General features: G+C 48.2%; 4 protein-coding genes across 7 annotated transcripts; 1 reads left to right on the top strand and 3 right to left on the bottom strand.

The window, feature by feature from the left end:
* The first annotated feature begins 32 nt into the window (after positions 1-32).
* arg1 (arginase 1) lies at positions 33-9,356 on the top strand. The gene is made up of 12 exons (XM_068649381.1): positions 33-320; positions 418-490; positions 836-1,010; positions 1,094-1,253; positions 1,315-1,409; positions 1,494-1,601; positions 1,663-1,799; positions 1,883-2,112; positions 3,777-7,615; positions 7,922-8,137; positions 8,290-8,335; positions 8,750-9,356. The coding sequence occupies exons 1-8, from the start codon at positions 171-173 to the stop codon at positions 2,044-2,046; spliced, it is 1,062 nt and encodes a 353-aa protein (XP_068505482.1). The 5' UTR covers positions 33-170; the 3' UTR covers positions 2,047-2,112; positions 3,777-7,615; positions 7,922-8,137; positions 8,290-8,335; positions 8,750-9,356.
* On the bottom strand, positions 2,297-6,308 carry LOC125991144 (prolyl 4-hydroxylase subunit alpha-1). Of its 3 annotated transcripts, XM_049758749.2 has the most exons (16): positions 6,166-6,289; positions 6,023-6,099; positions 5,804-5,875; positions 5,576-5,672; positions 5,359-5,510; positions 5,133-5,270; positions 4,808-5,053; positions 4,584-4,738; positions 4,337-4,513; positions 4,148-4,218; positions 3,807-3,906; positions 3,666-3,719; positions 3,199-3,264; positions 3,053-3,121; positions 2,778-2,874; positions 2,297-2,711 (listed from the first exon to the last, which is right to left on the bottom strand). In XM_049758749.2, the coding sequence occupies exons 3-16, from the start codon at positions 5,871-5,873 to the stop codon at positions 2,644-2,646; spliced, it is 1,560 nt and encodes a 519-aa protein (XP_049614706.1). In that variant the 5' UTR covers positions 5,874-5,875; positions 6,023-6,099; positions 6,166-6,289; the 3' UTR covers positions 2,297-2,643. The 3 variants fall into 3 exon arrangements, with proteins under 3 accessions (XP_049614706.1, XP_049614705.1, XP_049614707.1); XM_049758748.2 differs by lacking the exon at positions 6,023-6,099 and having other exon boundaries at positions 6,166-6,308; XM_049758750.2 differs by lacking the exons at positions 5,804-5,875; positions 6,023-6,099 and having other exon boundaries at positions 6,166-6,297.
* A 75-nt stretch (positions 9,357-9,431) lies between the features above and the next one.
* On the bottom strand, positions 9,432-11,859 carry lrrc20 (leucine rich repeat containing 20). 2 transcript variants are annotated; one of them, XM_049758754.1, is made up of 5 exons: positions 11,715-11,859; positions 10,398-10,479; positions 10,114-10,263; positions 9,881-10,048; positions 9,432-9,716 (listed from the first exon to the last, which is right to left on the bottom strand). In XM_049758754.1, exons 2-5 carry the CDS (start codon positions 10,465-10,467, stop codon positions 9,580-9,582), a joined length of 525 nt encoding a protein of 174 aa, XP_049614711.1. In that variant the 5' UTR covers positions 10,468-10,479; positions 11,715-11,859; the 3' UTR covers positions 9,432-9,579. The 2 variants fall into 2 exon arrangements, with proteins under 2 accessions (XP_049614711.1, XP_049614710.1); XM_049758753.2 differs by lacking the exon at positions 11,715-11,859 and adding an exon at positions 11,117-11,375.
* Positions 11,860-11,968: 109 nt separating this feature from the next.
* Positions 11,969-14,578, bottom strand: ndr2 (nodal-related 2). The gene is made up of 3 exons (XM_049758751.1): positions 14,083-14,578; positions 12,648-13,357; positions 11,969-12,501 (listed from the first exon to the last, which is right to left on the bottom strand). The coding sequence occupies exons 1-3, from the start codon at positions 14,465-14,467 to the stop codon at positions 12,349-12,351; spliced, it is 1,248 nt and encodes a 415-aa protein (XP_049614708.1). The 5' UTR covers positions 14,468-14,578; the 3' UTR covers positions 11,969-12,348.
* Between the last annotated feature and the right edge of the window lie 189 nt (positions 14,579-14,767).

Below are 14,767 nucleotides of genomic sequence, written 5' to 3' on the forward strand. Positions count from 1 at the left end.
GTATACTTAATTTTAAATTATCTCTAGCAATGGTGGGTACATTCTTGTTTTGTCTGTTCAATGATTAACATGAGTGACGTCACACTGTCCCGGGTGGGAGAGCTTGCTCGCTCTCTCTTGCTCGCTCTCTTGCTCTCTATCTGCGTCTTCCTCCTTCTTCATTCAGCACCATGAAGCGTGCCAGGACGGCTCTGCAGCTTCTCATCACCTCCACGACATGTCATTTTCCTCCTCATCCTCGCCATTTTCACCATCCTCACCGTCATCTCCAGGAGATGCGCTTCGTGGGGATCGTTGGCGCGCCTTTCTCCAAAGGACAGGTGAGGTCAGGTGACCTCGCCTCCGTACTTAACCTGCTGGACCATTTAGTGCGGTGTAACAAGAAAAGCATTTTTCTTTGTGGGGGCGGCGGCACAGCCCCGGGATGGTGTGGAGCTCGGACCGGATGCGATTCGCGCCGAGGGACTCGTACGTAAGCTGCAGGCGCAAGGTAACAATCAAGCTGCATTTTACTGTCTTCTGATTGGCTGGTCAGAACAGAAAGCAACGACATGCAGTTTTTATCACAAATTCATGTCGTGCTAAGTGTTGACTGTCATGCATGCGCTTGCTTGTTGGCTCTCCCACTTTTTCACGGTTACATATTGAACAGCAGACTGGTTACTGTGTGCTCAACCGGTTGACTTTGCTCTGTACGACACACAGACACTCAAGTTGACTGGCCTTGTTTATTTCAGAGCAAACAATTTTAGCACAAACATGAATGATGTTTGCTTTTCTGTATGTGAGCTCTGAGAGCATCACGTGTCTTCCCGTCATTTTTTTGTCCCTGCAGGCTGCGTGGTGAAGGATTACGGCAACTTGACATTTGAGGACGTGCTGCCCGATGAGCCGGTGGGGCGGGTGAAACATCCCCGGGCGGTGGGCAGCGCCAACCTAAGGCTGTCAGAGGCGGTGCGGGCGGTGAAGCGCAATGGACACACGGCGGTCGTGCTGGGCGGAGACCACAGGTCGCTCGCTTGCTCGGCGCGCTTTGTTTTGGCTGTGGGATGAATTGAAAACATGACACCGCCTCCGCCATCACCTTTTCCAGCCTGGCCATTGGCTCTGTCCACGGGCACACGTCGGCTGTGGGGGACGTGAGCCTGGTTTGGGTGGACGCCCACGCCGACATCAACACGCCGTTGAGCACGCCCACGGGAAACATGCACGGCCAGCCCGTGTCCTACCTGCTCCGCGAGTTGCACCCAAAGGTCAGCAAAAAAAAAAAAAAAAAAATCTATTTGCTCTCGTTTGCTTTTTCTTCAAAATCAGATCCCAATCCTGCCCAACTTCTCGTGGATGAGCTCGTGCGTGTCGGCCAAACATTTGGTCTACATCGGCCTGAGAGACCTGGACCCCGAGGAGCAGTAAGTCTTCTTTAATCTGTGTGTCTGTGTGTTCCTGTTCCGGGAGGGCTTGATCATACTGCGCCTTTTCCCGCCGGTGCGCAGTTACTTGCTGAAGCTGGCGGGCGTGAAGGCCTTCTCCATGACACAGGTGGACGCTCTGGGCGTTGGCCGAGTGATGGAGGAGACGTGCGACTTCCTGTGTAAAGACGGGTAAGTGCTGTAGAAGCTCGCCACGTGGTCGGTCCCGCAGTCACTTGTTGCCTCGGAGCAGGGCCAGGAGGCCGATCCACCTGAGTTATGACGTGGACGCCTTGGACCCGGCCGTCACCCCAGCGACGGGGACGCCCGTGCCGGGCGGCCTCACCTACAGGGAGGGCGTGTACATCGCAGAACATATCGCCAACACCGGTCAGAAATGCACACGTGTCCTTCAGACTTTGCTGTTCCTGTGCATTTGTCAGCCCCTCGTCACGTCTGTTGTGTTTGTTCAGGGCTGCTGTCGGCAGTGGATGTGGTGGAGGTAAACCCTGCGGTGGGCGTGTCGGAGCAGGAGGTGCAGCGCACGGCCAGGGCCGCGCTGGACGTTCTGCTGGGCTGCTTCGGACGCCGGAGGGAGGGGAACCACCCGGATGAGTTCTGCCTGCCTGACGCGTGACGACTGCAAAAGCGAGGCCCTGCGCTCCTTCCTGCATTTCCTCACAATCCTTCAGTCTCGCTTAAGGTCCTACTTTTTTTCTCTTGACTTAGCCATTCAGAACCTGGTCCAAGCTTTGTGATTTCCAAGCATGTCAAAGGTGCTTGTCCAAGAGTGACAAATCCTTCACTTGCTGATTAAAAAAAAAAAAATCACTCTTATGTTGTCATCACATATTTTTATGTATCAAAGTTATTGAATCAAAAGAATGTGCTCATTAGTTAAAATTTAATTCTGATTCACAACTTTAAATAATTATTTTTGCAAGAAATAAAGTCACAACCACTTACTTAACCAAATAACTGGTAAAAAAACGTATAACAGATTAGATAACTTATTCACGCAATCCCTCCCAACAAGCCAAAGGCACTCGAGTGCAACGAAACCTGTTTAATTCTTCAAGCAGCCAACAGGAAACCCATCTAAAAATATTCCAATAATTATTCAGGTTCAGTGCTTGTTCTCTTTTTGCCAAAGACGATGGTCGTCGTGGTAACCGGACACCATAGCATCGCATGGCGTCAAATGAGCAAAGTGCAGTTGGGCCCCGTGTTGTGTTCAAGAATTTTGCAGGCCGCAGCGCCTCCTGAACTCCTGACCTCGTTCATGCAGCCACTTGTTGGCCACTGGGGAAGGCAAACCACAGTGACATGACTGATTCCAAATGGCCGGCCTATCTTGCCGGGACTCACCCCACTTGCTCCCCACTAGGACAGGACAGGCAGCGTGGAGGGTCTGGTAGTTTCCCTTCCCGTTGAGCAGAAGGTTGTACCAGAACACAGCAGAGCCCTGCGGTCATAATCGTGCCATTAAAATCTTGGCAATATATATTGGCTTGCAGATGTGCACCAGTCACTCCTTAAGATGTGATTTTCCAGTTGGAATATTTTTTGGACGTCGCACGAGCCGATCCGAATGAGTCTCGTTGTCTGGGGTGCGTGACGTGTTTGCAAAAAGAAAAACAAACCTTGATGGGCCAAGCGACAGCGCCCAATTGGGGGAAGACAGTAGCGCCCCCTGCCGGCACGTCGCTTATCTGCAGCACAAAGGGGAAAACATCAAGAACCTTGGTAAAATCTAATGTGCTTTTTTTTTTTTTTTTTTTTAACTGACATAAACTAGCCAGGTGGCGATTCGGTTTCCAGTGCCCAAATGACTATAAGGTTCTTCAATCTCGTCCTGTGGAACAAAAAAAGCAGAAATTGAACGTTGAAAAAAAATGTCATTTTTGTCACCCTTTCAATGGACAAATGCAAACTTTCGTGATGCGTCTTGTGAAGATGCCAATTCCGTATGAGCCATAGAATTGTTCTCTCGCTTCTAAAGATGTCTTGTTTTTGCCACGAGAGGGCGCAATATACCTGAAGGCTCTGTGAACTCAAGTGCCAGGATGCCATTTTTTTTTACCTTATTGTGACAAGCGTGTCATGGCTTTAACGAGGGCTTGGGCTCAATTATTGACTTGTAGCAGCAGAAATTGAAAGGCAACGTGTGTCGTCTTCCTCGTTCCTAATTAAAAGTGGTATGAAAATGAGCCGACAAGGCCTCATCTTGGACAGAGAACGCATCTATGAATTTACCCCTTGAAAGTCGTGATGAGGTTCATACTGTCCTCCCACGCCGTAGTTGGCCACCTGTGCAAGTAAACACAAAAACTTGTGTTGATATTTTTTTCTGCTGCTGCTATTTAGGCGAGAGGTCGGCCGGAAGCAAGTCGTCACCTGCATGGCCTCAGCCGTGGTCGAGTCCAGGCCTGTGATGTCCCTCATTTTCCGGACCATCTTCGCCACACTCTCGTGCTCACTGTCGTCCAGCCAGGCACTGAGGAGCAATAATGCGAGGCGATGCGAGGTAAAAATAACGGCTATGTGGAGGTTGCACAAGTGTGCACACCCTCGCACGCACGCACACAGGCTACATTAACTGGACAAAGAGTTTTGCATGAACAACCCCAACTTTTTTTGCATGTATGACATATTTAGTCTTAGATATTTTTGCAAAATAGCTTCATCACCAAAAAGTAAAAAAATGTCCCTCTATGCCCAAAATGCCATGTCCTTACTTTTGGGAGATCCTCGTTCGAACGGCGTAACTGCGATTTTCTTCGTGGTTGCTGACTTTGGAGCGGAACAGCTAGCTCGGCCGTGCCATCACACCATTGAGTCGGAGACAGAGAGATGGGTGGAGGCACGGGAAGTTACGCAAAGAGCAGAAAGACTCAAATGGCATTCACGCATTTCGGCAGACTGACTCTGGGTCTGGCAAGCTTTTTGTAGACGGCCATGTCCTCGTCCGTCACAATGTCGTAATAGCGGACGATGCGGGGCTTGTCCCACAGGTCTTCCTCTTTGACGGGAGCAATCACCAGGTTGGGATGGCGCTGGTTGTCATAGTAACGGCAGAAGAGGCGGCTCCGTCTGCGCGGCGTCTGTTGGAAAGAAGAGCCGAGCGAGTGCAGAGCGTGCTTCCGGCAAGGCCGCTTTGCGGTGTCTTCTCACCATCTCGATGCTGTCGCCGCGACACAGTCGCTCGTACTTGGCGTCGTGGGCACCTCGACCCTTGGGTGCCTCAGCCGTCTCCTCACCCGTCTTCTGTTTCTCCAGGTGGTGCTCAAAGTACCTGAGATTCTGATTGGCTCGCTGGTTTTCCGGATCTTAGAGTAAATAAAGGGGCAAATGGGATCGAATCAAGTTCGCAGCCCTTCGGTGTGGTTCCGACTCACCGAGCTCCAGCAGCTTCTTGGTGGACTCCAAGGCATGCTCCAGATCTCCTTGCTTGAAGAAAGCAAAGGTCTGGTAGTCCAGGAGGGTGACAACCTCCACGTTTGCGGCCATTTCGCCCTCCTCCATCTGCTTGAGGGCTTGCGACAGCCACAGCACCGTGTGGTAAAAGTCGGAGTCCTTGTATGCCGCCATGCCCAGGTCATAGCAGTCCTCCACCGTCAGGACGCTCGGGACCACGGAGGTTCCTGACGAGAGAAGAGGGAAGGGGCGCTTACTTGCAAAGACTCTCCATAGCAAAGGCGCTCGCTCCGTGGCGCTCCTGACCTGGCAGCTGGCCTTTGGCCAGGGTGTCAGTGTCCAGCTGGTACGTGTCCTGCAGTCTCAGGAAGGCTTCGGCCACACCTGTCTGGTCATCCTCGCCGGGAAAGTACTGCCGTTTGGCGTCCATTTCCGACATGAAACCTGAGGCACCAGAGACGCGTGCAGCCGGCGTCAAAACTTGCCCATCCACCTGCTGCTAAGATTTGGCGACATTTGTCTTTTCACCCACCGTCCGACACGTTGCTGCGCACCAGGCTCTCCAGGTTGCTCCACTCGCGGTTCATCCTCTTGAGAAGTTGGAAGGCGTTGATGGGGTGGCCCAGGAATACTTCAGGGTCCTGGATGGCCGACGCCGATAGGTTGGCCAGCCTCTGGGCCCAACTGCGGACCCCGCCATCGTCAGTATTTTCTACTCAGCGTGCCAAACGTAGCCGCCGACGTCTGACCTTTTGACCGTCTCCAATTTGGTCTCCTCGGCTCGGATGTAGTCCTCCAGCGAGGTCAACAGGTCCTTCTCCGTGTGCAGCAGCTCCGTCATTTGACCTAGTAGTTTGGTTGTGTCGGTTAAAGAGAAAAAGGACCGCGCCAAAAAAAGATTCCGTAACATCGACAGTGTCTGTCCAGCACGTGCGCCTCAATCTATCTACGCTGCCTCATATCAGGACAAGACTCACCTATGGAAGAGAAGAACTCGTCAGCCGATGAGAAGCAGATGATAACCAGCAACAGGCAAAAGAGCGCCATGTCTAAACGTAACAGAGTTTTATTATAATGATTAGGTTGGCGTTGCCTTTATACCTCACGCGTACACACAGGTGCCAGAATAGACCACAGATGTTTATGATATTCTAAACATTGTGTATTATCAAATATTGTCCATGGAACATCTTAACTTTTTTTGGGGTTTTTCGGTTGATCTGAAAACAGCCGCACTCGCAGTTACCGCTGACGTTCATTTTTACATTCACCCCTGAAAAAAAGGTTTCATTCTGACATATTTTTTCCCCCGAAAGAGCACGCAAAAACAGAACCATACCCTTGCCGGTAGAACGAACACCATGTTGACATGCTTTCTCTTGAGAAGTCATTCCAGTTCAACAACTTGTGAGTCAAATAAGAATCTTGCCTTTCAAGTCTGTTGTTAATTGTTCACAGTTGTCAGTGAAAAATCAAAAAGAGCGAGAGAAAGCGCGCTCAGCTTGGCTTGAAATTAAAATCAATGCCTCTGTGGCAAAACTAAGAAGCAAAGCTTTTATCTCTGGTGCCAACAAGTAAATAAAGACAAAGACAATGTTTCGTAATAAAGACCTTATACGAATAAACGCCGCCCCCAAACGGGAGGCATGGTATGGTCTTGATGTCCACCGCACCTCCACAAATTTACTATGACTCAAATAAATAAATAAATAAAGGGTCCTCAAAGTTCCTTTCACAGTCAAGTTCATCTCATGTTGTAGGAAGATTAAAGCAACACCCACAAAGAATAATTCAAGATTAGATTGCAGCAGTCTGAAAAAAAAAAAAGTTGGTCGGACTGGTGACAAAGTTTGACAAATTGGCTTGCTGACAAAATGTACTGAAGTGAATTTTGAACTTTATGCGTATCTGTATGTTGCACTAGATGATCCACTAGTAGTAGTAAGACTATCAAACTATATTTGCTGTACAGAGAAGCTTTAGTTTCAGTAATGTATAAGTACTTGGTAGAAGACAGAAGGGCCAGTTGTCCGTGACCAGGGAGAATTCAGTTTCAGCAATGTGTGCAATCCTATAATAAGGTAAAGTGGCTGTTGTTGTCCATCACCAACAGCGCTGGTCAAGATCTCCTTTTTAGGACTGAAGTAAACTAGTAGATTGAAAACTACAGCTGTTACCCAAAGCCGTGACATCAGCTTCTAGTCAGGTATAAAAGCTACGGGCCTGACAAGAGGGGGGGTTCGTTGTCTCTCGTTCGAGCAGGGGTCGTTCGTTGGTTTCAGGGCTCGCTCTAGCGCGGGTTCGCTCGCTCTCGCTCGCTCCCCCTTTTACATCGATGCCTTGTGCCACTCAACTTTTTGGAAAGACTTCACTCTGACATCGGTTGAATAAAATCTTTTCCCAATCAGCCGTGGGTCCCTGAAGTGCTCATTCGTCGGGAAACAGCCACCGATCACCGAGTGTTTTTTGAAGACCAGCGAAGCAGCAAAAACCATATACCACAGTACAAATATTGTCAAGGTGCTGGACGCACCTGAAGCGCCAAAATCAGTTAAGGTCCAACGATGTGTTGCAGATGCACTTTGTCAAATTGACAGTGTCCGACTTCAAGGCGCTTCTGGGAGTCAGTTCCCAGCATCCACCATGCACTTGTCGCCTCGTCTCGCATCTCTTTTCTTGCCATTGACGATGGCTATTAACGACTTGGACTGGAGTTTCTTTTTTTTTTTTTTTTTTTTGGACTTGGAGTTATCTAAACAGGCAAACACGCCACAGATGTGCACATAATGGTATGGTAACCGTATAGGGCGCTGACTCCCTAACCTGCCTAGGCGCCATATTGGATGTGGTAGAAACATTTTTGACTGATTCGAAAGCCGCTTGCGACCGTTCCGACTTTGTGCTTTTGACAGTCTTGAAAGGTTCTGCGTCATAGATGCATTGCTTATCTTTTAGACTCCAAACACCAGCATTATTCATGTGAAGTGAAAAGAACGAGTTTTGAAGAACAAATTGGCCGCTGCAGCACATTCTACTGCTCAGGTCCCCCTCCTTTCCCTCCTCAATAAAGAAAACAAGTGCTGCTTTCTCATCAGGCGGCAGCATTTGCAGCACTCGCAGCATCTCCTGGTCGCACCATGGTGGCGGGTGGCAGCTCCTACCCCGCCGCCTTCTCGCTGAGCCTGCTGCTAGCCTCCATCTGTCTGCAGCTGGACGCCAGAGGCGCCGAGCAGCGAGCTGACGATTTGATGGAGGTCGAACGCTGGCGCTATGGCAGCCACAAGAAGGAGCGCTGGAGCCGCTTTCGAGACGTGAGTGTTCCCCGTGGCCGTGGGAACTAGCGCACGATGCATTTTGTTGTTGGTGGTGGTGATGGTGGTGTTTGGTGCACTGTGGAGAGGACGGGATTTCGACTCTGTGCGCGTCATTTCCATGTTCACCATATATATTATTTTCTTTCCAGGATGATTACGTTCGAAATGCAGAGGACAGCCTGACCGTGAATGAAAGTAAGACTTGCTTTAATTGGACTTTATATCGCTTGGATTTTTTTGGGTGACTTCCAGTTCAAAGTTTTTAGAAAATGCGTATTCGGTGTTGTCGCCTCTCGGGTCACCATCTACACCAGGGATTGTCAATCGGTGGTCTGCTGCCCTCTCGTAGTCTATAGCGGTATTGCAAGTGGTCCGCTAATTTTTAAATGGAAAATAATTGTAACATTTTTTTTTTTTTAATAAAATAAAAGTCACGTGGCAGTTCATTTCACAAAAGGCGGATTTTCCTCACTTTTTGGTCAGAAACTGCTGTTTTTGGTAAAACCCAACCATGTTCTTCTGCTGCTCTCAAGCATTTACATGCACCGGTCAAAAAGTATTTGGTACTCCCAAAAATGTTTGTTGTGTCTGTTTCTTTGTTCTCCCCAGATGAAGCCTTGGGATACTCGGGCCATTTCGGGAGCGGTGTGGGCTGGGAGGACCAAGACGAAAAGGAGCTGAAAGAAGAGGAACAAGGAGAAGAAGAGGAAGAGGAGGCCGATGACGGAGGCTACATCTGGTAGTAGCCCAAACGGAGAGCCGGGTCGCAGCCTTCGACAACATTCAGGGAGAGCGATGATAGTCAAGAGGATTTCCATGAGGTGACAAGCAATTTCTTTTTGTCTTTGATATTCCAAATCGCCTCTATTCTAGCGTACTATTTATTTTGATCTTAACTTGAATAGGTCTTTGTATTCTTTGAATGACAATGTGGCATGCTTAGCTAGGCCTGCTTTTCGCCTCTTTGGTGTCATGTCATTTGTGAATAAGAATGTACTTTACTCATTAGGAAAGAAGTGAATATACAATTGATAAAAATGTAACTGTATTGCTCCAATATGATCAAAAGAAAACAATGAAGTGACACAAATATTGATTGGGGATTTCTATGAAACACCACCAGAGGTTCAAAAGGTGACTAATAACAAAATATTAGTAAATTGGAGAAAAAAAAAAGTTTCTAAAACCAAAAGTAATAAATAAGCGATTAAAAAGATTTGTTTTCTTGTTGTCGTTTTTTTTATTGGGGGGGGGGTGTTTCTTAATTCAGAGAAAAACCCAACATGTCAAATGGAGGTCAATGTGGTTTTATATTGGCACTGGGTTCAATCTTCAAGTACAGAGGCTCCTCAGTTCCAAGCAAACTAAAGGATCGAAGGGAGATTTTTTTTTCTTTTCTTCAAGGCGCACACCATGCAGCACATACGTGACGAAGTCGTTCACGACTCCCTTTGCGCTAAAATGTCAAACTTGTGCGGAGACCTGAGAGCAGCTTGAGTGTTTGCATCCAGAGGGTTGGACTGCACGTTGAGCCACTCCAGTGCCGGCATGGCCGACAACTTCTCCATGGGGATTTCTGTGGGTTCAAACAAGAAGAGGCTAAAGAATATATGTCTGTGAGTATTGTTAGTTTGTGTATATCAAAGTTGCATAAAGCCACACCACTGATGCTATTTGTTAGCCCATGTTAGCATGATGATAGTGGACGTTTTGCGCTTGTTTGTATGTAAGTGTCAATACCAGAGATGTTGTTCCACTCGAGGTTGATCCTCTGCAGCGTGGCGATTTGCGTGAGCTTCTCGGGGAACGCCGAAAAATTGTTGTTGGCCAAGTTGATGCTGGTCAAGTGCCGCATTTCCTCCACTGAGTCGGGCAGTTTGCTGAGAACGTTTCCGTGCAGGTCTAGCTCTGAAAAATGTGTGTGTCAATCAAGGGAACTGCTTCCTTGCAACATTTGACTGTGAATTAGGCACCTCTCAGTTGAGTGAAGGTGGAAAAGAATTTGCTGCTAATGGCCTTCATCTCATTATCGGCCAGGGTGATGACTCGGATGTTCTCCGACACACTGCTGAGAACCTTGAAAACGCCGTCTGGGAATGAGATGAGCTTGCTGTTGGACAGGTCTGCAAAGAGAGCAAAAAGACTTGAAATGGTGATTCCTGGAAGAAAGAAATGGCATCCCCCACTGCTACCTGCAGGTTCACATATAAACAAACGACACCCAAAACAAATACAATTTAAAAAAATAAAATCATACCCAGGTGATCTCGTCCCTCCTCGACGGTCGCGTTAATCCTCCGGGCTACGTTAACCACCGCCTCTGCCATTTTGTGATGCGCCTATGGCAGGTCATGTTCCATTTAATTATACATCACAGAAATATAACTTAGGGGTCATTTTCATATAATTTTTATCTCAGGTAAAATTCATTTTTTGAATTTCACTAGATGGATGAACATGTTTTCTGAAAATACAAATGACAATTTTGACCATGTAGTATTTTTTAATATGATAAAATGTATTTTCCAAGAAAGCCAGCAATAAACACTATCTTAACTTATTTTGTCTTTTTTTTTACCATCCCGAAAGTGAGTACTCCCAAAGCGGAAGTGCATTTTCCTGATGGTCGATAGCGGGCGCTAACACTGTTGGACCTGGTTGTGTGCCGAACCATCTGTCGTCGTAAATACAATGACTAAATATGTAACCACTAAACATACATAGTCGCTTAACGAAAAGAAAGAGTTTAACAAACACAAAACAATGCAGGGGCATTTTAGTCAAGGTAAGATCCCATTCTCATGTATGAATGACATGATCTCGTGTGGCAAACACCACACATTCCAGTGGAACCCGAATTACTTCGTGACAGTCGCATTATAGACGCTCATTAACACCAAGTTGAACTATATAGTGGCAGCATATGAGTTATTTCACGTTTATTTGTAGTTTAAAGTGGAGGAAAGATGAACTTACCGTTACTATTTTGTTCCGTGCCGGAAGTTAGCCGGCCGGTAGCTAATGATAGCTCACCTGACAAGTTTGGTGTGTGCTATTTTTAGCAAATTTGAGAACACAAATAAACTGAGTGGTGACCAGATCGCAAGAAAATTTGACTAATAACGCATCAAAGTTTACTATTCTGATATTATATGTTTAATTTAAAAGCTGGGCAACTATTATAAAAAAGCAGCTACATGTGAAAAGCGGCTTCTCGTGAGCGTCAAAACTGCGTAAGCTAATTGCAGTCAAGCGTACGCTCAAATTCAACATCAAATATGAAAAAAAAATTTTTAACCCACCGAGGCCTTGTAACGATAAAAAAAAACATGTGAAGACAATAATATATACTAAATTTAAAGTTTCGGCTCAGTTTTAATCTCTTGAGCGTCAAAACTGCGCATTATAATGGCAGCCAGATGTGCAAAATTATTTCATATGCAAAATTAAACATAAAAGGTGTAAAAATGAAAATTTAAAAAAATCTGCGGGGTGGTATGTTTGAAATATAACGCCAAGAAAATAAAAATATTTTTGAATCTTCCTGCTGCAGTTTCAATAAAATTCGTCTTACCTGTTGGTGTTGGTCCACTTTTCTAAGTTACTTAAGCCTACTTGCTGTCGCTCTGACCGCATGGTACATATTTGGTCAGTCAGTGAAATGTATTGCATAGGCCCACAGCATTTGCTAGATTTCCCTCCTCTGTCCAATGTTTTTGTTTTGATGCTGCACAACTCATTGTCGACGAAAAGTCGACCTTTTTCTCTCCTTTGTGTTGTGAGCTTTTGATCATGACGTGTGGTCACGCGCACTTCAGGTTGGCAAAAGCTCGTCGTTCTCAAAGTAAACAAAGCCTTTTGTGTCATTTTACAGAGACAGAGTGAGACGAAAAATGACTGTAAGCTTTCAATAACACACACAACACATTTTAGTTGATTTCAGTTCAACTAGCAGTTATCACTCACCTGGAAGGAACCAGATGCTTAGTATTATTTTCTCACAAACATACTAAGGACTCCTAAGAGTAGCAAAATGAAGTTTTACCATTGGACAGCATCTCAAAATAAACATAAATATGGGCATTTTTAATTCTTCACAATAAATATACATGAATTTACATATCATACAGTGCATGGTGAAAGAAAAAGAGGGCCCCCTTTTTCGCTTTTAAGTGTTTTTTTTTTTTTTAGGTCTGTTTCCTTGGCGCTCACTGGCAGCCACACTCGTCCACCATCATGTCCTCATGATGCCGGAGGAGCATCTTGCCATTCTCGTAATAGAGCATGCTCAGTGGGCTCATCTTGGTGGGGGCGCAGCACGGCGGGACCACTCGGCTGGGGTGGTAATGTTTGAGTAAGCTCTGTGAGGGGAGAGAGAGAGGGTGAGGGCACGAGGAGGGCGGCCATCAGTTAAATGGATGGATACAGCCATGCTATGCTAAAGACCGCGCCAAATTGGTCACCCCAATTGACTTTGTTCCCGTGCGTTACCATGTTTCCCACTGACCTGCATGTAGGCGTGATTGGTCGGGTTGAGGTGGGCGCCTAAGGGTCCCGGGCAGGAACCCTCACAGCGGTAAGCGTTGTACCTTTTGGGGAAGATTATCCAGGACCCCCAGCCGATGTCATTAAAATCCACGTGCAGATCCACTCTGCGGCACAGGCCATCGTCGAGCCCCCGTCCGGGGGCGCCGCTCGTCCGCTTGCCGTGACCCCGCTTGCTCCTGCGCCTCTTTGGCCGCCCAACCTCGGCCGGACTCAAAAATTTGGAGCGCCGGGCCGTGTGAAGCAAGCTGGCTTTGGCTTTGGGGTTTCCGTCGGAGCCCGTGTGTGAGAAGATCACCAACAAGGCTCGGTGGGCGAGCTCAGGGGGCACCGCCTCTGCCTCACTTCTCGCCCGTTTGCGGCGCCGAACCACAACCGGGGATTTATGCCGCAGCCAGGCAAGCAGGGGCCACGTCATGTTGAAGACCCTCCAGCCGCCGGAGGAGGAGAGCAGGGAGGACGGGCCCAACAGCCCCACCCGCTGCGGCTCTCGTCGGCAGACGCCTGCGGCCGGGTGGCACGCGGGGCCACGCTGGTGGTACACGGCCACCTGCGTGTCGGGGGCGCCCGGGGGGAGCTGGATTCTCAGCTCGGCCGCCTGGATCTGCTTGTCGGGCAGCAGGTCGCGGAGGTCAAATGTGACCGCCCACTGTCCGTGTCTGTACGCCAACCCTGGTGGGAAGCCAGACACAAAACGGATAGTCGACCGCAGGTCATGTGCCACCAGCGTGAGTTCCTTACTTTTTTAAAGTGGAGGAATTTGGCAATTGAATTTGGCGCGTGTGCCTTGGAGCCACAAGGGATGCAAATTTGGAGTGGGGGTGCGCTATTATTATTCAAGATATGGTTGACATTAAGTTGAAAGAGCGTCTTCAAGATTTGAGCATCACATGATCAACTTAATCCACTCAAAGCAAACAGCCCCCAAATTGGCCAAGCGTGCAACGCAAACCCAGCCGGCCGTTTTCCATGACGGCGGGCGGGATGGCCTTTTGCATTTCCTCCTCAGCCAAACAAGTACAAGCGCTTGACACCTAACAGCGAAATGGGTGCCAAGGCCAAGGTATCAAATCCCCTCTGCTAATCTAATCAGGGCAAGTGTGAAAAGGGAGGGAAAAAAACAACTAAGGTAAGTTGTGGAGTAGAGATTTGAGCAGGAGGGGGCGCGTCTGGCGAGATGCGCAATCAACATGGTGCAGCAAAAAAAAAAAAAAAAAAAAGCGAGAGAGGGAGTGCGCGAGGTTTGCTTTGAGAATTAGGCTGATCCTCACCCCGAGTGGGATGTGGATTGCAGCCGCTCCGCTCGTCTGGCATCCCCTCCCACACCCCATCCACACCCTCACGCAACGCCCTGCCCTTTGCAGGAATGTCAGCCAAAATTTCTGCAAAAGTAGTACCTTTCGCCATCAAACTCCTCACTGTGTCCGCGCGCTTCTCCGCATCTTGTTCCGCCGCATCCGTCGCGTTGGCCTTGAAGTTGCGGTAGAGGTGCACCATGTAGGTGGGCAGGTGATGCGCTCCCGATGTTCCGCTTCCTCCGGCGGTGGCGGCTCCTCCGCGCTCCCGTACGACGCCCATCCCAGCTCCGTGGCGGCCGTGCTGCAGGTGGAATGCCCGGGTCGGCTGGTACTGCTGGAGGAGGAGGAGGAGTACCGGCAACAGCGGGGAGGCTCGCAATGAGCGCATGTCGGCCTCCGAGAGCAATAACAATTTTGGCCCACATCTCCAGGGGTGTCTTATATACCCCCGACAGCCCCCTCTGCACCTCCTCTTCCTCCTCATACCTTCCCTCCTTTCATGTTCCACAAGTAGCTGAGAACATTAAAGGAAGTTGACATGCGTCCTCAAGACGTGCTACCTGACAGCTCAGCAGCCATTCAGCTGCGAATGAAGGCGCCTGGGCGAGCCGGGGTGCGTGTTTATAAGCAACCACCGGTTCCCTTTCCACTGTATTATTAATTAATTGTGATCAATTACATGCAGTTATATACAAACAAATAACTTATAATGTATTTTTGCAAATAATTTTACAAACAATCACAAATGTTGATCATAATAGCTACTGAGAATTTGTTGATTCAA

The sequence above is a fragment of the Syngnathus scovelli genome, chromosome 21 (genome assembly GCF_024217435.2).
Source record: "Syngnathus scovelli strain Florida chromosome 21, RoL_Ssco_1.2, whole genome shotgun sequence".
Taxonomy (NCBI): Eukaryota; Metazoa; Chordata; class Actinopteri; order Syngnathiformes; family Syngnathidae; genus Syngnathus; species Syngnathus scovelli.

Excerpts from the sequence above, each read along its gene's own strand:
- arg1 (XM_068649381.1), top strand. The coding sequence starts at position 171 with ATGAAGCGTGCCAGGACGGCTCTGCAGCTTCTCATCACCTCCACGACA. Across the intron at positions 1,410-1,493 it reads GACCTGGACCCCGAGGAGCA|TTACTTGCTGAAGCTGGCGG; the intron begins GTAAGTCTTCTT and ends GCCGGTGCGCAG. Across the intron at positions 1,602-1,662 it reads GACTTCCTGTGTAAAGACGG|GGCCAGGAGGCCGATCCACC; the intron begins GTAAGTGCTGTA and ends GCCTCGGAGCAG.
- lrrc20 (XM_049758754.1), bottom strand. The coding sequence starts at position 10,467 with ATGGCAGAGGCGGTGGTTAACGTAGCCCGGAGGATTAACGCGACCGTC. Across the intron at positions 10,049-10,113 it reads CACCTTCACTCAACTGAGAG|AGCTAGACCTGCACGGAAAC; the intron begins GTGCCTAATTCA and ends CACATTTTTCAG. Across the intron at positions 9,717-9,880 it reads CGAGTGGAACAACATCTCTG|AAATCCCCATGGAGAAGTTG; the intron begins GTATTGACACTT and ends TTGAACCCACAG.
- ndr2 (XM_049758751.1), bottom strand. The coding sequence starts at position 14,467 with ATGAGGAGGAAGAGGAGGTGCAGAGGGGGCTGTCGGGGGTATATAAGA. Across the intron at positions 13,358-14,082 it reads GAGGAGTTTGATGGCGAAAG|GGTTGGCGTACAGACACGGA; the intron begins GTACTACTTTTG and ends GCTTCCCACCAG. Across the intron at positions 12,502-12,647 it reads CCAATCACGCCTACATGCAG|AGCTTACTCAAACATTACCA; the intron begins GTCAGTGGGAAA and ends CTCCCCTCACAG.
- LOC125991144 (XM_049758748.2), bottom strand. The coding sequence starts at position 6,217 with ATGACTTCTCAAGAGAAAGCATGTCAACATGGTGTTCGTTCTACCGGC. Across the intron at positions 5,511-5,575 it reads AAATTGGAGACGGTCAAAAG|TTGGGCCCAGAGGCTGGCCA; the intron begins GTCAGACGTCGG and ends CGGGGTCCGCAG. Across the intron at positions 2,712-2,777 it reads CCTAGTGGGGAGCAAGTGGG|TGGCCAACAAGTGGCTGCAT; the intron begins GTGAGTCCCGGC and ends TGCCTTCCCCAG.